The sequence below is a fragment of the Lithobates pipiens genome, unplaced genomic scaffold (assembly GCF_037356315.1).
Source record: "Lithobates pipiens isolate NorthernLeopardFrog02 unplaced genomic scaffold, aLitPip1_a1.2 Scaffold_30, whole genome shotgun sequence".
NCBI classification, from domain to species: domain Eukaryota; kingdom Metazoa; phylum Chordata; class Amphibia; order Anura; family Ranidae; genus Lithobates; species Lithobates pipiens.
In genome coordinates this window covers 8,688,196-8,711,626 of record NW_027507791.1, presented here as the reverse complement: position 1 = coordinate 8,711,626, position 23,431 = coordinate 8,688,196, and the positions used below count along the sequence as shown (strand labels likewise).

At 46.2% G+C, this 23,431-nt stretch overlaps 1 protein-coding gene across 4 annotated transcripts; it reads right to left on the bottom strand.

Annotated features, from left to right (window-relative positions):
* Positions 1-82: 82 nt before the first annotated feature.
* On the bottom strand, positions 83-23,015 carry NOXRED1 (NADP dependent oxidoreductase domain containing 1). Of its 4 annotated transcripts, none has more exons than XM_077463605.1 (7): positions 22,639-23,013; positions 16,175-16,337; positions 11,638-11,783; positions 7,457-7,637; positions 7,196-7,356; positions 1,356-1,569; positions 83-490 (listed from the first exon to the last, which is right to left on the bottom strand). In XM_077463605.1, exons 3-7 carry the CDS (start codon positions 11,768-11,770, stop codon positions 340-342), a joined length of 840 nt encoding a protein of 279 aa, XP_077319731.1. In that variant the 5' UTR covers positions 11,771-11,783; positions 16,175-16,337; positions 22,639-23,013; the 3' UTR covers positions 83-339. The 4 variants fall into 4 exon arrangements, with proteins under 4 accessions (XP_077319731.1, XP_077319728.1, XP_077319729.1 ...); XM_077463602.1 differs by lacking the exon at positions 16,175-16,337 and adding an exon at positions 18,052-18,226 and having other exon boundaries at positions 22,639-23,012; XM_077463606.1 differs by lacking the exon at positions 16,175-16,337 and adding an exon at positions 18,052-18,226 and having other exon boundaries at positions 338-490; positions 1,394-1,569; positions 22,639-23,015.
* Between the last annotated feature and the right edge of the window lie 416 nt (positions 23,016-23,431).

The following is a 23,431-nucleotide window of genomic DNA, read 5'->3' as shown; positions in this document are numbered from 1 at the left end:
TGTATATGGAATACCTGTAATCTGTACTGAATGTTTAATGCAGCAGAGGCTTTCTTACAACAATAATCCAGACACAATAAAATGTTATTAAATGTTTAATACATACATCTGTAACAGTTAAAAAATAAAATAAAGAAATCAGGATTGCACAGAGCAGGGACAGTGGTCTGGGTTTCATAGTTGGTGGTATTGTAATAAATGTCCATAGCTTGGCACATATGTGTCCTCCTCAGTGAGAAGTGTACCTGCTGGGCGCCGGCAGACAGAGGGTTGCACAGTGTGATCGGATTGTACAGCATTGTCATAAATGGCCATAGCTTGGTACATATGTGTCCTCGGTCAGGAGACGTGTACTTGCTGAGTGTCCACATGAAAGATGGTGCAGTATAGAGAGGACAGTTGTGTTCGGAGTTGGGGGGAGCCTGCAAGGTGCTGACTCAGTGGAGTCTCCTTCATCTGGACACTGCTCAGATCAAACCTAGGAAACCGACTGCACAGAGCCCAGAGAGAACGTCATTATAATGCATGTCATAACTAAACAGTGTAAAAAGAGAATATGATTGGTTAATATAGGCAAAAAAAGACAGCTCTCAAGTCTGACATTCACATTCAAGATGCCCAAAGCTCCTTCATGTAATAGACCAGTGGTCTCCAAATTGCTGCCCGGAGCCAGGTGTGGTCCTCTGGGCACTATTCCTCTTACTGACAGCAACAATGAGGCACTATTCCTGTTACAGACATCAACAAGGGGCCATTATTCATTCCGCTGATGCCAAAGATGGAAAACTACTCCTCCCACTGATGCCAAAGATGGGACACTATTCCTCCCACCGACACCAAAAATGGGGTACTATTCCTTTTACGGACATCAACAAGGGGCCACTATTCATTCCACTGACACCAACAATGCGGCACTATTCTTCCCACTGACACCAAAGATGGGGGTACTATCCCTTCCATTGATAATGATAGGGCACTACTTCTTCCCCTAAAACCAAAGATGGCATTTTCTCCCATTGATGCCAGGACTTTTTGTACTCCTAACAGTCCGACCCCTCTAAATCTGAAGGGCAGTAAAATGGCCCTTTGTTTAGAAAGTTTGGAGTCCCTGGTCATAGACAATCGTGACCCCGTCACTCAGGCTCACGCTCGCCTGTCACACCGACTCACACTCACCTGTCACAAGGGCACTGGCTCACGCTCGCCTGTCACACCAGCTCACGCTCACCTGTCACAAGGGCACTGGCTCACGCTCGCCTGTCACACTGGCTCATGCTCACTTGTCACACTGACTCACACTCACCTGTCACAAGGGCACCGGCTCACTCTCACCTGTCACACCGGCTCACGCTCACCTGTCTGCAGAAAGTGATGCTACAAACGCTTTGCTCACAAAGTTGGCGCTTGTAAAGCTGGCTCCTAAGGGAGATTCACCCGATGTCACCTGCTGGTGGATGAGGCTATTCAGGACGCTCACGGCCTGGTCATGTGACAGATGATGTGATGTGCACAGATTGAGGGCGGCATACAGTACAGGCTCTATGAAATGGCTGACAATGCAAACGCCTCCTGGGTGGAGCACACAGTTATCACATTATCTTACAGGATCACAAAATAAGTGTAATACATTAATAAATCCTCACACAATTGTAGAATCGCACACACCAGAAGCCATATCAGGCACTGTATCGTTTGTGAGCTGACATCTTAGGCCAGACATGGGAACAAAACAACAGTGGGTCCAAGTAGCTTTGTGTTCAGGAATTCCGTTCCTCCAATATAAAATCCTGATCCTAAATTTTAAAGGCCAAATGATTTCTTTTCAGTTGGGCTTTGCCTATACTGTAGGGGTTAATAGCTTGTTTTGTCCAGGGGAAGAGGAGAAAGTTTTGATTACTTGGTCCTCCACTCTCCCAGCAGATGGCGCTCCCTCAACATCCGGCGGTGGGCTGTCCCTCAGCATCCTCACGTCCAAAGTAGCGATGAGCTCAGGTGTGTTCGGATCCTAGTCCCAACCCACCTGAGCAATATTGCCAGGAAGCCTTCACTGCATACCGCCAATCATAGGCAGTGAGGCATTTCCCGGCCCGCAGCGGCACATACACACGCGATTGCTCATGCGAGTTGGGACTAGGATCCGAACACACCTGAGCCCATCCCTAGTCTACAGCAAGGCTGTGGACCCTGCTTTGGTCTTAATGACATCAGGAACACTGATAGGTGCAGGGGGGGGGGGGGAGCAAAGGATCAGGCAAGTACTGTATATTTCCTTTTATTGTTCCCCTAGACATAAACAAGCAATTAATCCTTACAGTTCGGGCACGGCTCCACTGCAGGAGATCATTTATTTGCCCAGAGTTGGGCTTGGGATACAGAAATCTCTGGAGATATTGACATATTTATGAAGTTTGCTGACAATCTATTACCTGGCACAGCAGTGACTCCCAGGACAATGCTCGATCCAGGGCAGATGTTTCTGTGTGTATCTGCCCTGGAACTAGCATTACCCAATGAACAGTGCCAATGGCATAGCTCCCAACTTTCAGAGATGGGAAAATGGACATCTATTAGAAAAAGTATGTATTCATAGGCCACGCCCCCTTACAAGGAGAACTAATACACAAAAAAAAATTATTGGTTACACCCAAAAGTCCTTCATTTTTTGACCACTAACATTGCTTTATATAAACCTTTGAAATGTACAAATGCAACAATTTCGAAATTAGATGAAAGATTTAGCCCTGAAAACATTTTTTGATAGATAAATCGTGCATTTTTAATACAGGTATATTGATCAGATCAAAACGAGGGACAAATGAGGAGGAACCAATGACAATCCCCCAAAATCAGGGACAGCTGGGAGCTATTCAATGGTCAGGCAGTGACAAGTAGCAGCCATATTTGTACCATTGAGAACATCTACTTAGTACAGACAGCTTATGTTACAGATGACCCTACGAGGAGCGCTCCGAGGCCCTGATGACTCTCCAGATTATAACTTCCATATTGATGATTGGCCTACAGACTGGCTGCTACATCATTGGGGGGAGTGGGATCATCCCCCATATAAGCCCCATAGAGGGGAAACTATAAAGTGGTCAATGAGGTGGCTTTAACCATTTCAGCTCTCATACCTGTACAACTCTTATGGACAAGAATTTTTTTTTTACATTTCCACTATGGGCAATAAAGGAGATAACAGCGCTAGGCTTTCTTTTGGCAATATTAGTTAGCTGAAATGGTTTTGTTTTATTCTATGGAATCTATAGACCAAAAAAAAATAAAAAATTCTGTTTTTTTTACTTAGTTTCACTGTAAATAAAGAGACTATGTTTATTCTATGATGCACATGTGTCAAACACAAAGCCCATGGGCTGAATGAGGCCCACCAGGACATTTCATGTGACCCTGGCACACAGGGTTTTTTTTAAACTGGAAAGTGGCGGAACTCTGTTATGCCACCTCCAGCTCTTGCCCTCCACTCACCGATCCCTGTTGTCACTTGTAAACACAGAAGTCCTACCCTACACTCATGGAGGTGCAGTGTGAGATGGGGCATCACGTGGTAAACAACACTGATCTCCATCTGTGCCCAGGTGCACAGATGCTGGCCAATGATCTCCCTGCAACTTAGAGAGACAGGTGGAGCTGCCTACAATGTTGGGAGGTACTAGAGTGGACAAGGTAGGTCAGATGCGAGCATGCTTTTTTTGGGGTGGGTGGGAGATGCATGCAGAGGTGAGGGATAGGGGAGAGTGGTGCAGATATCAGAGCTGAGGAGGGGTGGAAATGAGATATGGACAGCCTGTGAAAGAAAGCTAAACCCTGCACACTGTGTATACTTCACCCTTGAAAACTGCGCTCCGTACATAGCGAACCTCGGAACCCTGCACTCGGTACATAGCGCACCTTTGAACTCTGCACTCGGTACATAGCACACCCCTAAACTCTGCACTCGGTACATAGCACACCCCTGAACCCTGCACTCGGTACATAGCACACCCCTGAACCCTGCACTCGGTACATAGCACACCCCTGGACCCTGCACTCTGTAGGTAGCGCAACCTGCACTCGGTACATACCGCACCCTCGAACACTGCACTACATAGTTCGCCCCCGAACCCTGCACTCATTACGCAGCGCACTCCAAAATCCTGCAGTTGGTACGCAGTGCACCCCCCAAACCCTGCAATTGGTAAGCGGCATACTCCCAAACCCTGCACTCGGTACGTGACACACGCCCGAACCCAGCACTCGGTATGTGGCGCACGCCCGAACCCTGCACTCGGCACGTGGCGCACGCCCGAACCCTGCACTCGGCACGTGGCGCACGCCCGAACCCTGCACTCGGCACGTGGCGCACGCCCGAACCCTGCACTCGGCACGTGGCGCACGCCCGAACCCTGCACTCGGCACGTGGCGCACGCCCGAACCCTGCACTCGGCACGTGGCGCACGCCCGAACCCTGCACTCGGCACGTGGCGCACGCCCGAACCCTGCACTCGGCACGTGGCGCACGCCCGAACCCTGCACTCGGCACGTGGCGCACACCCGAACCCTGCACTAAGTAAGTAGCGCATCCCTGAACCCTGCACTTGGTACGTAGCTGTCATTTCACCAGCTTTAACTGGACAATAGGCAAGGAGTAAAAGATGAAGAAGCCGCATGCTCAGTAAGTGATTATTCAGCTGCTGGGAGTTTAATATCACTTTAACTAAAGGTCAATAAGGCATTCATTAGGAATACATGCTATTTAATAATAAAAAATAATGTGGAAGGTTTATTTAACCACTTCAATACTGGACACTCCCCTCCTCCCTGCCCAGGCCAATTTTCAGCTTTCAAGGCTGTCGCTTTTTAAATGACAATTGCGCTGACATGCTACACTGTACCGAAACAAAATTGTTATAATTTTGTTCCCACAAATAGATCTTTCTTTTGGTGGTATTTGATCACCTCTTGGGTTTTTATTTTTTGCTAAACAAATAAAAAAAGATTTTGAAAAAAAAAAAAAAAGATTTTCTTTGGTTCTGTTACAAAATTTTGTAAATACGTTTTCTCATTCACTGATGAGGTGACACTGATGGGCATCACTGGTGGCCATGGGTGGCATACCTGGTGGTCATCAGTGGCGGGTGCTCTGCTAATCACCATAGACCCCCCGTCAGGAGAGCCACCGATCGGCTCTCCTCGTGTCTGTCAGACGCGAGTGAGGAAAAACCGATACATGGCTTTTCCTGTTTACATCATGATCAGCTGTGATTGGACACAGCTAATCATGTGGTAAAGAGCCTCCATCAGAGGCTCTTTACCGAGATCAGTGTCACGGTGTGTCAGACTGACACGCAGTACCACCAATCGCCACGCAACGCACCCTGGCTTGTTATCTTGATCACGTCATATGACATCCGGTCTGGATAACACAACCACTTTGCACACGTCATATTGCTATATGGCGGGTGGGAAGTGGTTAAGTAATATGTGCAGATCAAAGTTTGCACCTTAACACACATATACTGTAAATCAAATGGTAAATACAATATAATAATACATTGTTACATAGTATTTTCTCAATGACAAGTGTAGACTATCTACATGTCATTTTTCCCAACAGTGGATTGCATTTTGGTAGCTTCTCCTGCTGTGCCTTACAAAGCAATTCCCGGCTGTCATTTTGACAGCTGTTAATTGCTGGCGGCAGGAGGAAAGAAGCTGGACGTAAGAGATGTGCCCTAAAAACGTTCTTGATGTTTTTTTGTAAGGCATCTGAACAGTTAATTTCCTCAAGTGGATAAAGAGACTTTGCAATGAACAAGCAAAGTGGCAGGGTCTCTCTAAGAGCTTTAGGACAGCAATGAGTATATTTGCAGCAACAGGGCGGGTGGACCTTAGTACCTAGCCTCTACATATATGGCTGTCTTGTTCTGGGATGCACTCAATCCACACTTCCAGGACTGTGACCAGGCTGTCACTGACAGCTCACAGCCACCTACTTGTGATCAGAAGTCGTACAAGAGGCTCCCAATCATGCTAGCACTGTGCAACCACTTTGCCACATGACTGAGTCTCCCTCACCGATCTTCGGGCATCACGGTCCATTCAGAGCTCTGGCAGATGAAATTAAAGTGTTTGTTACCTCAGCATTTAAAATTCCTGATATGTGCCTCCTGTACCGTGTACTTGTATGAGAAAGTATCCTCTTTTCTCTTTTTTTTTTTTTTTTTTTGCTTCCTTTGTGCAAAATCTCTGGTGTTCCTGCCACTTCCTCCATTTTCCTATTAAAACTGACCACACTAAGCAGGAGAGCACAACATGGTCAGTTCTCTAGCTGTGCTGGGAACTCAGCCTGTTCTCCTCCAATTATCAGATTTGTCCTGACATGCCCCCCTGCTGCACAGCCATTCACTGAGAAGATCAGTGTCCTGCTGATTCTCCTTCCCCCAGCACTTATTCAGCTGAGAATAGAGGGAATGTGATCATTGATAAATATATATATATATATATATATATATATATATATATATATATAAAAAAAACCTTTTTTTGCCTTTTTTTGCCTTTTTTTTTTATCTATACACATGTTTGCCTTTCAATTCTAAACCGAAGGGGGTTGTTTTACAAGGTGATCGTTTACAATTACTTTAAAGTGGTTGTAAACCCTTACATACACCCAGTGAAGTGACTGGCCTCAGGTGATACACAGAGATGAAAAAAATCCTCCAACATAAGTTGTATCTGTTTATCTGCAGTCTTCCCTTCTCTATATCCCTTCAAAGTCCAAAAATATAAAGCTTGTCTGAGAGTTCAGAAAAAAAAGGAGGTGGGAGAGCTGAAGTTACAATCTGCAGAGCTTAGTGAGGAGAGCTCTGATAGCTGATTGGAGGGAAGAGACAGCCTTCACACAGCACACAGTAACATAGCTAAGGCTGTCAATCTGCTGGAGCTTCCTCCCCTGTCACCTTTATTCTCCTGGTGTCAGGAAAACTTGTCAGAAGTGACTTATGCTGATAGCAGAGGAAGGAAGCAGCAGACAGAAATGGCAATTAATGCTCTGGGTTGAGACAAGTACACACTATAGAGGGATATTCTTTGTTCATATTGCATGTATGAGGTTTACAACCACTTTAAGGCATTTTCATGTTTATAAAGCTGCATCCTCCAATGGCAGGCCTGGGTAGTGTAGGGATTCACTTACCTCTGTGCCAAAGCTCCCTGGGAATTGTGGCCCTCACAAGGGACCCATCCCTCAGTGCCTTGGTCAGGCTACCATGTTGGAGGCACTGTAGCTCGCCATCCTTGGGATCACACTGATACTCCGGCCTGATGACACTGCTGTGACCAAGGAGCCCCGTCACCCTACAGGAGACACAGAAACAAGATGGCAATGTACTGTACATGGGGGGTTGAATACAATGTCAGAAGATCGGCCTCTATACAAAAGCCTGTGTGGTCTTACCTGGGTAGCGTCATGGCAGACACCAGGCTGTACACCACACACCATTCTGGCAGGTGACCCCGGATTTCTGCACACACGGCGGGCAGTTGTGATGGTAGACAGCACAGGAAGACAAGGTGAGCCCCTCTGACCAGCTTCACATTGTCATAGAAGCATTGCACACCTCGATCCTGGAGATCTCCTGTGGAGGGGTGAGAGACACGTCAACTCAAAACTGCAACATGGAACATCAACACCGCCACAGAGGTCTAAAACTGGAGAACACAGAACTAGAATGTGATTGGCTACTGTGGACACAGCAAACTGTAGATTCTACTTCACTGGTAAAATCATCCGACACCTTTAAAAACATAATTATATCTGTGCCAAGTCTGCCGGATATAGGTTTCCATGTTATCAGCAAGATTTCTGGCTCCCAGGTGTCTTCTATACAGATAACAAACTGAGATTAAGAACACTCTCTTAAAAGGGAGTTCTCCTAATCTCAGCTTGTTACCTGTATAAAAGACACCTGTCCACAGAAGCAATCCGATTCCAATCTTTCTACCATGGCTAAGACCAAAGAGCTGTCCAGGGATGTCAGGGACAAGATTGTAGACCTACACAAGGCTGGAATGGGCTACAAGACCATAACCAAGAAGCTTGGTGAGAGGGTGACACCAGTTAGTGCGATTATTCACAAATGGAAGAAACACAAAATAACTGCCAATTTCCCTCGGTCTGGGGCTCCATGCAAGCTCTCACCTCGTGGAGTTTCAATGATCATGAGAACGGTGAGGAACCAGCCCAGAACTACACGGGGGAATCTTGTCAATGATCTCAAGGCAGCTGGGACCATAGTTAACAAGAAAACAATTGGTAACACACTATGCCATGAAGGACTGCAATCTTGCAGCGCCCCCAGGGTCCCCCTGTTCAAGGAAGTGAAGTACATATACAGGTCCGTCTGAAGTTTGCTAATAAACATCTGAATGATTCAGAGGGGAACTGGATGAAAGTGTTGTGGTCAAATGAGACCAAAATCAAGCTCTTTGGCATCAATTCAACTTGCCGTGTTTGGAGGAGGAGGAATGCTACCTATGACCCCAAGAACACCATCCTCACTGTCAAACATGGAGGTGGAAAGATTACGATTTGGGTTTTTTTTTGCTAAGGGGACAGGACAACTTCACAGCATCAAAGGAATGATGGAGGGGGCCACGTAGCGTCAAATCTTGGGTGAGAACCTCCTTCCCTCAGCCAGGGCATTGAAAAATGGGTCGTGGAGGAGTATTGCTGCTTTACAATGACCCAAAACACACGGCCAAGGCAACAAAGGAGTGACTCAAGAAGAAGCACATTAAGGTCCTGGAGTGGCCTAGCCAGTCTCCAGACCTTAATCCTACAGAAAATATGTGGAGGGAGCTGAAGGTTCGAGTAACCAAATGTCAGCCTTGAAACCTTAATGACTTGGAAAGGATCTGCAAAGAGGAGTTCAAGTAATGTTTTCTTGGACACTATACTTAATTTGTTTTGTATCATTTATTTGTTCTTAAATTGCGATCCTTAATTGGAAACCGTATACCCAGGCCCGGACTGGCCATAGGGCAGACCGGGCACTTGCCCGGTGGGCCGGGGCCGCCCGCTCCATAGCATGTTGCTGTTTAGGCCGCACAGCTGGAAGTAAGCGGCCTGAACATGGTTAACACAGGCCGTGACCGCCGCTCGCCGCTACCGCTATGCGGCCGTTCCGTGTCTCTTCTGGCAGAACTGGCGGCTGCATGGGCTGAGCTGTGTGTCTCTCTCACACACAGCTCAGCCTCAGCGCCGCGCTGACAGTTCCGCTTTCTGCTCCCAGGGGCTGCTCCTCCTCCTCCAGCCAAGGTGTCCGCACGTTGAGGCAAGGGACGGAGCTGCTGTCAAGACGTTTCCCCCGCTCGCCCCCCCCCCCTTCTCTTGTCGGCAGCACATGTGAGGAGAAAGCTTCCCTCACCATTGGCCACAACAGAGGGCCAATCGGAGACCTAGAGGGGCATCATGGGAAATGTAGTCCCAGAGATAGGTAGCCCAATTGTTTTATGCAGGGAGCTGACTACACTCCCCAGCATGCACACTGCTGGGGGGGGGGGGGGGGGAGGAAAACTTGGAAACAAGCAGAAGTGCCTGTAGGATCTACTACAGGAAACATACAAAACGAAAGAGAGGACTGTGCTGGGGAACTAATAGCCCCAGCACCACCAGAGAGAGCCACACTGCACCGCACAACCAGAGACAGAGCCACGCTGCACCGCACCACCAGAGACAGAGCCACGCTGCACCGCACCACCAGAGAGAGAGACGCGCTGCACCGCACCACCAGAGAGAGACGCGGTGCACCGCACCACCAGAGAGAGAGCCGCGCTGCACCGCACCACCAGAGAGAGAGCCGCGCTGCACCGCACCACCAGAGAGAGAGCCGGCGCTGCACCGCACCACCAGAGAGAGAGCTGCGCTGCACCGCACCACCAGAGAGAGAGCCGCGCTGCACCGCACCACCAAAAAGAGAGCAGGTCAGTAGCACATGTGAGGAGAAAGCTTCCCTCACCATTGGCCACAACAGAGGGCCAATCGGAGACCTAGAGGGGCATCATGGGAAATGTAGTCCCAGAGATAGGTAGCCCAATTGTTTTATGCAGGGAGCTGACTACACTCCCCAGCATGCACACTGCTGGGGGGGGGAGGGGGAGGAAAACTTGGAAACAAGCATAAGTGCCTGTAGGATCTACTACAGGAAACATACAAAACGAAAGAGAGGACTGTGCTGGGGAACTAATAGCCCTAGCACCACCAGAGAGAGCCACACTGCACCGCACAACCAGAGACAGAGCCACGCTGCACCGCACCACCAGAGACAGAGCCACGCTGCACCGCACCACCAGAGAGAGAGACGCGCTGCACCGCACCACCAGAGAGAGACGCGGTGCACCGCACCACCAGAGAGAGAGCCGCGCTGCACCGCACCACCAGAGAGAGAGCCGCGCTGCACCGCACCACCAGAGAGAGAGCCGCTCTGCACCGCACCACCAGAGAGAGAGCTGCGCTGCACCGCACCACCAGAGAGAGAGCCGCGCTGCACCGCACCACCAAAAAGAGAGCAGGTCAGTGTCACTGGGCAGTGTGGGCACAATAGGAGACAGACAGTACTAGCGTTGTATGGCCACAATAGGACTGGGACACTGTAATATAAAGGGGACTGCACTGTAAAGGGGCACTGTAATCATTGCAGTGCCCCTTTACAGTGCAGTTCCCTTTATATCACCATGTCCCTGCACATTACAGTGTGGAGGACCGACACCAGCCAGCCCCCGCGAATGTCTATCAAATCCCCCTCCCCGGTCCCTGGAAAAGTTGGCTGCCCAATCTAAAATGCCCGGGCCTATTTTTTTTCCCAGTCCGGGCCTGCGTATACCTGTATTCTTTTGTTTATATCAATAAAATCTTTAATGGAAAAAATCCCTCCTGAGATGTGTGCAAACCTGGTGGCCAACTACAAGGAACATCTGACCTCTGTGATTGCCAACACGGGTTTTGCCACCAAGTACTAAATCATGTTTTGCAAAGGGGCCAAATACTTATTTCACTCATTAAAATTCAAATCAATCTATAACTTTTTTGAAATGCGTTTTTCTGGATATTTTTGTTGTTATTCTGTCTCTCACTGTTAAAATAAACCTACCATTAAAATTATAGACTGATCATTTCTTTGTCAGTGGGCAAATGTACAAAATCAAAGGGTCAAATACTTTTTCCCTCACTGTATATTACAATATGGCAGCTCTGATATTTTGTATTGCTTGGTATCAGATCAGGGTTTCTCAGCCAGGGTTCCATAGAACCATAGGGTTCCCTCAGAGGTTGCTAGGGGGTCCTTGAGCAAAGAGCAATTTCTGCCCCTCAGATAAGTTCCAACTGACACCATTGATATTTTTTTAGCCATCTGTAAAGGGGTAATTCTTCCCAATGACCACAAGTGTAAGGAACATTCTTCTCACTGTCTGTCACAGTAATGTATCATGAGTTGTAGATATATAATTTTTCACAGGGGTTACTTGAGACCAGAAAGGTTTTTCAAGGGTTCCTCTGTGTTGAAAAGGTTGAGAAAGGCTGTATTAGATGGAGGAAGTGTGAATGCACTGGAGGGGTAACAGAGAGGATCTACTTACGGAGGGTCTCTGGCCGGCGGGTGGACACACTTATGTCATCAGCATGAAGGTCTGTCAGGTCAAGAAGACAACGGACCAGTTGCTTCCCCAGATAACCGCCACCAATGACGCCGACATGGAATCCCCGAGACATCTGCACAGCCTGCCTGTGAGGGGACACAGCAACGTTCTTAGTATTTAGGGCAGAATTGCTCAATATTTTTATATATATATATATATATATATATATATATATATATATATATATATATATATATATATATATACACACAGTGCCTTGCAAAAGTATTCGGCCCCCTTGAACTTTTCAACCTTTTGCCACATTTCAGGCTTCAAACATAAAGATATAACATTTTTATTTTTTGTGAAGAATCACCAACAAGTGGGACACAATTGTGAAGTGGAACGAAATCTATTGGATTTTTGAAACTTTTTTAACTAATAAAAAAAATGAAAAGTGGGGCGTGCAAAATTATTCGCCCCCCTTGCGTTAATACTTTGTAGAGCCACCTTTTGCTGCGATTACAGCTGCAAGTCGCTTGGGGTATGTCTCTATCAGTTTTGCACATCGAGAGACTGAAATTCTTGCCCATTCTTCCTTGCAAAACAGCTCGAGCTCAGTGAGGTTGGATGGAGAGCGTTTGTGAACAGCAGTTTTCAGCTCTTTCCACAGATTCTCGATTGGATTCAGGTCTGGACTTTGACTTGGCCATTCTAACATCTGGATACGTTTATTTGTGAACCATTCCTTTGTAGATTTTGCTGTATGTTTGGGATCATTGTCTTGTTGGAAGATAAATCTCCGTCCCAGTTTCAGGTCTTTTGCAGACTCCAACAGGTTTTCATCCAGAATGGTCCTGTATTTGGCTGCATCCATCTTCCCCTCAATTTTAACCATCTTCCCTGTCCCTGCTGAAGAAAAGCAGGTGCAAACCATGATGCTGCCACCACCATGTTTGACAGTGGGGATGGTGTGTTGAGGGTGATGAGCTGTGTTGCTTTTACGCCAAACATATCGTTTTGCATTGTGGGCAAAAAGTTTGATTTTGGTTTCATCTGACCAGAGCACCTTCTTTCACATGTTTGGTGTGTCTCCCAGGTGGCTTGTGGCAAACTTTAGACGAGACTTTTTATGGATATCTTTGAGAAATGGCTTTCTTCTTGCCACTCTTCCATAAAGGCCAGATTTGTGCAGTGTACGACTGATTGTTGTCCTATGGACAGACTCTCCCACCTCAGCTGTAGTTCTCTGCAGTTCATCCAGAGTGATCATGGGCCTCTTGGCTGCATCTCTGATCAGTCTTCTCCTTGTCTGAGCTGAAAGTTTAGAGGGACGGCCAGGTCTTGGTAGATTTGCAGTGGTCTGATACTCCTTCCATTTCAAAATGATCGCTTGCACAGTGCTCCTTGGGATGTTTAAAGCTTGGGAAATCTTTTTGTATCCAAATCCGGCTTTAAACTTCTCCACAACAGTATTACGAGACCTGCCTGGTGTGTTCCTTGGTCTTCATGATGCTCTCTGCGCATTCAACAGAACCCTGAGACTATCACAGAGCAGGTGCATTTATACAGAGACTTGATTACACACAGGTGGATTCTATTTATCACCATCAGTTATTTAGGACAACATTGGATCATTCAGAGATCCTCGCTGAACTTCTGGAGTGAGTTTGCTGCACTGAAAGTAAAGGGGCCGAATAATTTTGCAAGCACCACTTTTCAGTTTTTTATTTGCTAAAAAAGTTTACATTATCCAATAGATTTCATTCCACTTCACAATTGTGTCCCACTTGTTGGTGATTCTTCACAAAAAATTTTAATTTTATATCTTTATGTTTGAAGCCTGAAATGTGGCAAAAGGTTGAAAAGTTCAAGGGGGCCGAATACCTTTGCAAGGCACTGTGTATATATATATATATATATATATATATAGGGCCTCAAGTGTGGGCCCCTGACATCAGCCAAGGGCCACACATAATAGTCATTGAATGTTATGATACAAAAAGCAGATATACAACAGCGAAAACAATGGGAAATCTACAAGAGAGTTTGGAATGAACTTAAATATAAAAACTGTGGTAAGTCCACAAGCTTAGTACAGTTGTGGCTTTGGGCTCTTTAAGCCCTGGCACCGTTGTCACACCTCTGGCTGAGGACCTGTTCATGCGGATCCATGTACCGCCATTAGATCAGTTCCTGTACTCTCCATTCTGGTTGGAATATTCACAGACAAACTGTATCAGTGTAAGGACCGTTGGTCCCTATGGAAGTGCATGAACTTTACAGGTGAAGGAGCCAAGTGCTGCATCGTCTTCTGCATCAGTCTTTAAATGTCCCCCTGGGAAAGGCACAGGCATTCTCCAGAATATCTACGATTGCTGTTACTTGTGGTGATGTGTGTTCCGCTATACCGCAGGGAGCACAGCGAAACTGAACAAAGCTGACTGGATTAAACAAAAATGCTATAAAAAGGGCTTGAAGACTTGCATCAAACGCCTGTCGCATTGCAGAACACCACCCCAGCTGGGTGTACTTTAATGGAATCTGCTGCTGTTTTCTATATTTTTAGGTTTGCAAGGAAGATGGTAAAAAGTAAAAAAGCCTGTATATAGAGAAATAGGGTGGTTGCCATAGCAGGCCAATCTCTGAAAATGCCAGGCTCTCTGGAGCTTTAGTCAAGCATGTAGCAGGGTGGGTTGGAAAAAAAAAAAAACAGAAGCTCTAAAGCTTCATACATATTCTGCTGCAGTATTTTAGAAACTAATAAAAAAACAATGGATCAGCATAGCCAGGCAAATTAGCATTTTCAAACCTACGTATATTTCTGAGTAAGGTTTAATTTTAGGTGTGGTGTGCAGCCCAAATCACATCTTAAATACATTTACAGTTTGTCATTTTTTTGCATTCTGTTCAGGCAGTTTTTAGATCTTGATACCCCTGCCTGGCTAAAAAGTTATAGTATGTTAATATTGTTAAAGTGGTTGTTGATATTTATTTTTGTAACTTAATTTTGCATAAAACATTTAACAGTGTCATTTCATAAGATAATTTACGAGGACGCGCTTAGGGGCAGAGAAGGGTAGGGGTTGGGTGGGGCAACTGGAGGCGAGTAACACTAAAGGCTTGGCTAGGAGCTCAGGACTTCAAAATTTTGAGCCTTGCTGCAAGAGATAGTCAGAAACAACAAGAAAGCTACAAAAGATGGTCAGAGAGTAAGAAAAGGCTACAAGAGATGGCCAGAGAGTATTTGAAGGCTACAAGAGATGGCCAGAGAGTATGAGAAGGCTACAAGAGATGGCCAGGGAGTATGAGAAGGCTACAAGAGATGGCCAGAGAGTATTAGAAGGCTACAAGAGATGGCCAGGGAGTATGAGAAGGCTACAAGAGATGGCCAGAGAGTATGAGAAGGCTACAAGAGATGGCCAGGGAGTATGAGAAGGCTACAAGAGATGGCCAGAGAGTATGAGAAGGCTACAAGAGATGGCCAGAGAGTATGAGAAGGCTACAAGAGATGGCCAGGGAGTATGAGAATGCTACAAGAGATGGCCAGGGAGTATGAGAAGGCTACAAGAGATGGTTAGAGAGTATGAGAAGGCTACAAGAGATGGTTAGAGAGTATGAGAAGGCTACAAGAGATGGTTAGAGAGTATGAGAAGGCTACAAGAGATGGTCAGGGAGTATAAGAAGGCTACAAGAGATGGCCAGGGAGTATGAGAAGGCTACAAGAGATGGTCAGGGAGTATAAGAAGGCTACAGGAGATGGTCAGAGGGTATGAGAAGGCTACAAAAGAAGGTCAGAGACAACAGGAAAGCTACAAGAGATGGTCAGAGACAAGGGGAAATGGTACAAGAGATAGTCAGAGACAACAGGAATGTAACAACAGATGGTCAGATTATAAGAGATGTTTAGAAACTACTGGAATACGAGAAGAGATTATCAAAAAGACTACAGGCATGCCACAGGAGATGGCCAGGGACTGCAGACCTAGGAGGAGTTGTTGGAAAATGTGGAAATGCTTCAGTAGACCATCATAGACTGGATACACATTACAGGAGACTGTTAGAGATTACCGCTATTACAGCCCCCCTAAAAAGGACCTGTGCCACATTTAAGATTTATCTCAGCATTTTTGGGATTCACTGTTCTTAGGGTTCTTGCAGCCCAAAGTCTTATATAGACATGTTCACACGACCTCTGGCCCCAATACCTATTTGTCTCCTATTGGTTGGTATTATTGCACCTTCTGTGTTATTATGTTTTTGTATTTCATATTGTTGTGATACTGTCCTTGAAGTGGGTGCAAACCCTACTTTGTATTGTACTTGTACCAGCTATGACAGTGATGTTGTTCTCTCATTTTTTTAATGAAAAAATATTGAAGAAGATTTTTCTCAGCAAGATCCATTAAAAAAAAAAGATAACAGGGCCACACAATCAGTGCCAAAGTGCTGTATGTGTCAGGTTGGGCACCAAGACTTCAAGAATTGAAGGTGTTCTCTGGAAATAAACTATGAAATAAGTCTTCCAATGACTTACTCTGGGACTCTTTCATGATCACATTTTAACTCTGAGAGATGACCTCCACCGACATAATGGGGCAGGAAGTAGTGCTTCTAAAATCCCTCACGCACCGTAATGTCTCCTACATATCAATGTATTCTAGGGAGGCGAGACTCCAGGGTGTCGTCATGGAGGATTCCTGGAAATAGGATTATCGAGAATTCAGATTTCCATTCATTCCCCAGCAGATAAAAAGATACATTTTTGCCTTGTATGTATTAATCTACACTATATTGTAGAAAGTATTGCCTTTACATGCATATGAATATTAAAGGCATCCCAGTCTTAGTCCGTAGGGTTTAATATTGAGTTGGTCCACCCTTTGCAGCTATAACAGGTTCAACTCTTCTGGGAAGGCGGTCCACAAGGTTTAGGAGTGTGTCTATGGGAATATTTGACCATTCTTCCAAAAGCGCACTTGTGGGGTCAGGCACTGATGTTAGATGAGAAGGCCTGGCTGGCAGTCTCCGCTCGAATTCATCCCAAAGGTGTTCTGTGCAGGCCAGTCAGGTTCCTCCACCCCAAACTTTCTCATCCATGTCTTTGTGTATCTTCCTTAGTGCACTGGTCCAAATCATTCGGTAGAGAGGGAATTATGGTGTGGAGTTGTTTTTCAGGGGTCAGGCTTGGCCCCTTAGTTCCAGTGAAGGGAACTCTTCAGGCATCAGCATACCAAGACATTTTGGGCAGTTTCATGCTCCCAACTTTGTGGGAACAGACGCCTTAAGAGTTCCCTTCACTGGAACTAAGGGGCCAAGCCAGGCAACCAAAAGACCACCCCACACCATAATCCCCCTCCACCAAATGATTTGGACCAGTGAACAAAGCAAGGTCCATAAAGACATGGATGAGCAAGTTTGGGGTGGAGAAACTTGACTGGCCTGAACAGAGTCCTGACCTCAACCCGATAGAACATCTTTGGGATGAATTAGAGCGGAGACCGCGAGCCAGGCCTTCTCGTCTAAGCCCTTGTACACACGGTCAGACATTCCGATGGACAATGTCTGATAGGACCATGTTGTCGGATAATCCGACAGTGTGTGGGCTCCATCGGACTGTTTCCGTCGGAGTATCTGACGGACCAAGTTTTCCAGCTGGGCTATAACATTTTCTGACAACATGATCCGATCGGACTTTGTCCTATTATGTGTAGAGAATTCCGATCGGCCAAAGTGCCACGCATGCTCAGATCAAATTCCTAGACCAAAGCTATTGGCTACTAGCCTGAACGTAGTCCCGTCCTAACGAAATAACGTCATCACGTTAAGTACGATCGGATTTTCTGACAACTTTGTCCGACTGTGTGTATGCAACAGTTTTGGACAAAATCCGTCGGATTTGGTTGTCGGAATGTCCGACCGTGTGTACAAGGGCTAACATCAGTGCCTGACCTCACAAGTGCACTTCTTGAAGAATAATCAAACATTCCCATAGACACACTCCTAAACCTTGTGGGCAGCCTCCCCAGAAGAGTTGAAGCTGTTACAGCTGCAAAGGGTTGGCAAACTCCATACTGAACCCTACTGACTAAGACTGGGATGCCAATAAAGTTCATGTGTGTAAAGGCAGGCGTCCCAATACTTTTGACAATATAGTGTATGCTTATATGCAAGTACCTAAATCTTTTGATTGGTGAGTTGGCATTCTCCTCTCTCCTACTGTCAAAATGTTCCCTGCTAACCCCTAACAATTCTCAGCCAATGTGCTGCCACTCCATAAAGTATATGTCTAGCCAAAACTCTTTCCTTCGTTTTGGGATTAGAACCCTTGTCAGATCTTTACCGTTATTCGGGGCCCTGTTAGAGTGATTTCCCCTACAGAAGGCTGAAAGAAAGCATCTATGTAGATCTCACCGGGTTTTGAGAAGCACTTGGCAGAAGAACACGGAGTGAGCACAGGCGTGTACCATCAGATCCCGTCTCCGGGTCTTCAGCTTCACTAAACTCTGGTGTTGCACTGCGACTCCGGCCTCAAACTGGAGGGAACCGAGCCCAGCGATGATCTCCATTGTGGTCGGCACTGAGCTCCCTGGAAGGAAGAGGAAGGGATAGGAGAGGAACCCGTGTACAGCTCTACCCACACATGTAAGGGGGACATTGTAAATGCTTCACACGTTACTGATCTCTGTGATCTCTATATGATCTCTGTGTGATTTTCAATTGATCTGTGTGATCGCTATACAGTGCCTTGAAAAAGTACTCATACCCCTTGAAATTTTCCACATTTTGTCATGGTACAACCACAAACATAAATGTATTTTATTTGGATTTTATGTGATAGACCAACACAAAGTGGCACATAATTGTGAAGTGGAAGGAAAATGATAAATGGTTTTCACTTTTCACATATTTTTTTTACAAATAAATATGTGAAAAGTGTGGGGTACATTTGTATGGCGCCCCCCTGAGTCAATACTTTGTAGAACCTCCTTTCTCTGCAATTACAGCTGCAAGTCTTTTTGGGGATGTCTCTACCAGCTTTGCCCATCTAGAGAGTGACATTTTTGCCCATTCTTCTTTGCAATATAGCTCAAGCTCTGTCAGATTGGATGGAGAGCGTCTGTGAACAGCAATATTCAAGTCTTGCCACTGATTCTCAATTGGATTTAGGTCTGGACTTTGACTGGGCCATTCTAACACATGAATATGCTTTGATCTAAACCATTCCATTGTAGCTCTGGCTGTATCTTTAGGGTTGTTGTCCTGCTGGAAGGTGAACCTCCGCCCCAGTCTCAAGTCTTTTGCAGACTTTAAAAAGGTTTTCTTCCAAGACTTTCCTGTATTTGGCGCCATCCATCTTCCCATCAACTCTGATCAGCTTCCCTGTCCCTGCTGAAGAAAAGCATCCCCACAACATGATGCTGCCACCACCATGTTTCACGGTGGGGATGGTGTGTTCAGGCTGATGCGCAGTGTTAATTTTCTGCCACATACAGGCAGCCCCCGAGTTACGAACAGGTAAGACACTGCCTGTTTGTTCTTAAGTCAGATTTGTTTGTAATTCGGACGTGCATGCGCAGAACGTCGTTTTCCGATGTGCCCACCGGCGCTGCCGGTCGTTCGTAAGTAGTTGTTCGCAACTCGGGGACTCCCTGTATAGCGTTTAAAGGCCAAAAAGTTCTAGTTTAGTCTCATCTGACCAGAGCACCTTCTTCCACATGTTTGCTGTGTCCCTCACATGGCTTCTCACAAACGGGACTTCTTTTGACTTTCTTTCAACAATGTCTTTCTTCTTGCCACTCTTCCATAAAAGGTCAGATTTGTGGAGAGCACGACTAATAGTTGTCCTGTGGACAGATTGTCCCACCTGAGCTGTGGATCTCTGCGGCTCCTCCAGAGTTATCATGGGCCTCTTGGCTGCTTCTCTGATGAATGCTCTGCTTGCCCGGCCTGTTAGTTTAGGTGGATGACCATGTCTTGGTAGGTTTGCGGTTGTGCAATACTCTTTGCATTTTTGGATGATGGATTGAACAGAGCTCCCTTAGATGTTCAAAGCTTGGGGTATTTTTTTATAACCTAACCCTGATTTAAAATTCTCCACAACTTTATCCCTGACCTGTCCAGTGTGTTATTTGGCGTTTATTCTCCAACAAACCTCTGAGAGCTTCACGAAACATAGAAAAATCCACTTTGCACTACAAGTACACTTGCTAGTGCAGTCGCTGTCGATTTGCAAGGAAAATAAAAAAAACAGCATTTTTGCTTGTACATGATTGGATGATAAAATCAGCAGAGCTTCCCCTTATTTCAGATTTTCCCCTCAGATCTAAAGCGATTGGACTTCCAAGTGCACTTGCAGTGCAGAGTAGATTTGCTTTTAGTAAACCAACCCCTCTATTTACTAATTAGGTGACTTCTGAAAGCAATTGGTTCCACTAGATTTTAGTTAGGGGCATCAGAGTAAAGGGGGGCTGAATACAAATGCACGCTACACTTTTCACATATTTATTTGAAAACCATTTATAATTTTCCTTCCACTTCACAATTATGTGCCACTTTGTGTTGGTCTATCACATAAAATCCCAATAAAATACATTTATGTTTTTGGTTGTAAAATGAGAAAATGTTTAAAATGTTAAGGGGTATGAATACTTTTTCAAGGCACTTTATGATCTCTATGTGACTTTTATATGACCTCTTTGATCTCTACATAATAGTTATGTGATCTGTTTGTGATCCCTTATGTAATTGTTATAATATCTCAGTCGGTATGATCTGTGTGATGTCTTGTGATTGTTATAATATCTCAGTGCAATTTCTCTGTGATCTCTATCTGATTGTTATATGACCTTTGTGTGATCATTATGTGACTGGTATATGATCACTGTGTGAATGATCCCTATATATGATAGTTATATGATTTCTACGTGATCGCTATATGGTTTCTGTGTGATGTATATGTGATTATATGATGTAGGTGATCTCTATATGATTGGTATATGATCTGAGTGTGATTCCTGTGTGGTTGTTAGAATATCTCAGTGAAATGTCTGTATGCTCTCTATGTGATTGCTATATGATCTCTGTGTGATCTCTATGGAATTGTGATATGATCTCCATGTGATCTCTATATGATTGTTATATGATCTTAGTGTGATCGCCGTGTGATTGTTATATGATCTCCGTGTGATCTCTCTATGTGATTATTATATGATCTCAGTGTGATTTTTATATTATCTCTGTCTGATCTCCATGTGATTCTTATATGATGTCAACATAAAAGGAGATTTGCTGTGCCCCCCCCGGATGTAGCTGTTTTTCAGTATTCCCTCTTCTGGCTTGAAGAAGACCCCCGACTAGAATGGAATGCCCACCCCACAACCCTCCACCCCCAGAAGTTGGAGCCCCCAGGATGTTCTACCCATATAGCAAGGATAACTTTCCACAAATATGTGGCAGTGGGGAATTGTATGTCTGTTAACTTTCTGCACATTTTCGCTGGTAAGTTGTTCAGTTGCCGAACACTTGAAGCACAAGTTCTAGTTGACATATTTCCAATTTGTACCAAATATGTGTGCCAAGTCTCTAGCAAGAGCAAAGTTGCGCTGGTGAGTAGGGATGGGCTTGGGCGTGTTCAGATTGCAGTCCCACCCCACCTGAGCGATCCCGTTAGGAAGTCGTCACTGCACACCGCCGTTTACGCTAGATTAGGTGACCCGTCAGATTTTGTAATGGAAGGGACGTTCCGTTGCCGCCATATTGCTACACCCAGCACTCCTCCATAGTAAGGATACAGTGGGAAGGCGGCAAGCGGACATCTTGTTACACCCACTGGAGTCTTGGATTTCACACTTATTTTTAATAGTAAACGCAGCTTATATAGTGAAATTCAGTATTTTTAAATCTGTCTGTTTTGATGTTGATTTTTCAAAGCAGCGGTGTTTTGTCAGATTAAGAAACCTGTGAGATCAGCAGGTTCATCTCTGCTTTGAAAATCCAACATCTAAACAGTCAGATGGATTTTTAAAATACTGAATTTCTCTATAGAAGCTCTGTTTACTGTTAAAAATAAGTGTGAAATGCAAGACTCTGGTGGGTGTAACAAGATGTCTGCCTGCCGCCTTCTCATTGCATCCTTACTGTGGAGGAGTGCGGGGTGTAGCAAGATGGCGGCGACGGAACATCACCTCTGTTACACAATCTGATGGAACACCGCCAATCATAGGCAGCCTGTGTATGCGCCCATCCCCAGTGGTGAGTAAGAATGAGATCCGGCGTGTTCGTACGCTCCATGTGCAGAGCCCGCCAGGAAGTCGGCACAGAGCTGCGCTAATCACAGACAGTGAGACATCTCCCGATGTGCGGCTGCAGAGTTTGGGAAATGTCTCACTGCCTGTGATTAGCGCAGCTCTGCGCCGACTTCTTGGCGGGCTCTGCGTGTGGAGCGTACGAACACGCCTGAGCTCATCCCTAGTGGTGAGCTCACATCCCAGGGTAGGAAACCTGGAGCCCTCCAGCTGTTGCAGAACTACAAGTCCCGTAATGCCTCTGGGAGTAATTGTAACTGCCAGCCTTGCAATGCCTCATGGGAAATGTAGTTCCTCAACCGTTGGAGGGCTACCGGTTGCCTACCCTGGCTGAAAATTCAGCCACAGTGGCCACAGTGGTGGGAGGAGTATTGCACAACATAACTGAACCATAACTTGCAGCAGACTTGCAGAATGTTTGAAAAGATAGTTGATCTGAAGTCCTGCAATGCGGATTTGCTGTAATTGTACAACACACTTGTGACGTCTGGGAAGTCATTCTCACACTTGCAGCTCAATTGCTTACTATGTGGGTAATAACAGGCTCTGTCCAGGGCCCTGGGTGACCTCTTTTACAGGAGTTGTGGGCCCCTATGGTCTCTCTATGTCACCCTCTCTGCCCCAGAGAGTCACCCCACCCTACAGTTATTGGGGCCTCGAGCCCTCCCTCTGGCGGACAGCCCCTGCTACTCACTCCAGCGCTGCTGGGATTCGTAGTTCCTCAAGGCTGAAGATTTGCAGTTTCACACGCGGCTTCCATAGCAACGGCTCCCTGACAACAAGCTGAAACCCCGCCCCGAGGGGGAGGAACTACTTCCTACAGCCAGGCCACGCCGAGCACCGGCCACGAGCCCCTCCCCGCTGTTCAGACGATTCTCCCCGACCACTTCCTCATGGGGAGATCACGTGCGGTAATGACGGTCAGTGAGTGGTCACATGGCAGCCGCTCTCTGGAGGAGATAACACGGAGGAGGCTCAGAGTTCTCTTCATTCTACCGACTGATCAAAAGCATTGTCCATTGCAACAGTCATTATATCATGGCCTGCCACTCATCTCCATCACCTGACCAGCCAGGCTCCTCCCATTCATCGCCTTCACCTGACCACCTAGGCTCCTCCTACCCATCACCAGGCCCCTCCCATCCATCACCTGACCAGCCAGGCTCTTCCCACTCATCTCCATCACCTGACCAGCCAGGCTCCTCCCACCCATCATCTGACCAACCAGGCTCCTCCCATTCATCTCCATTACCTGACCACCTAGGCTCCTCCCACCCATCACCTTACCATCCAGGCCCCTCCCATCCATCACCTGACCAGCCAGGCTCCTCCCACTCATCTCCATCACCTGACCACATAGGCTGCTCCCACTCATCTCCATCACCTGACCAGCCAGGCTCCTCCCGTTCATCTTCATCACCTGACCAGCCAGGCTCCTCCCAACCATCTCCATCATCTGACCAGCCAGGCTCCTCCCACCCATCTCC

What these genes read in the sequence shown, in the direction of transcription:
- NOXRED1 (XM_077463602.1), bottom strand. Translation starts at nt 18,206, where the DNA reads ATGGAGATCATCGCTGGGCTCGGTTCCCTCCAGTTTGAGGCCGGAGTC. An exon ending in CAAGTGCTTCTCAAAACCCG is followed by an intron (nt 11,784 to 18,051) that starts GTGAGATCTACA and finishes GTCCCCTCACAG; the next exon opens with GCAGGCTGTGCAGATGTCTC. An exon ending in GCATCACTTTCTGCAGACAG is followed by an intron (nt 491 to 1,355) that starts GTGAGCGTGAGC and finishes GGCTCTGTGCAG; the next exon opens with TCGGTTTCCTAGGTTTGATC.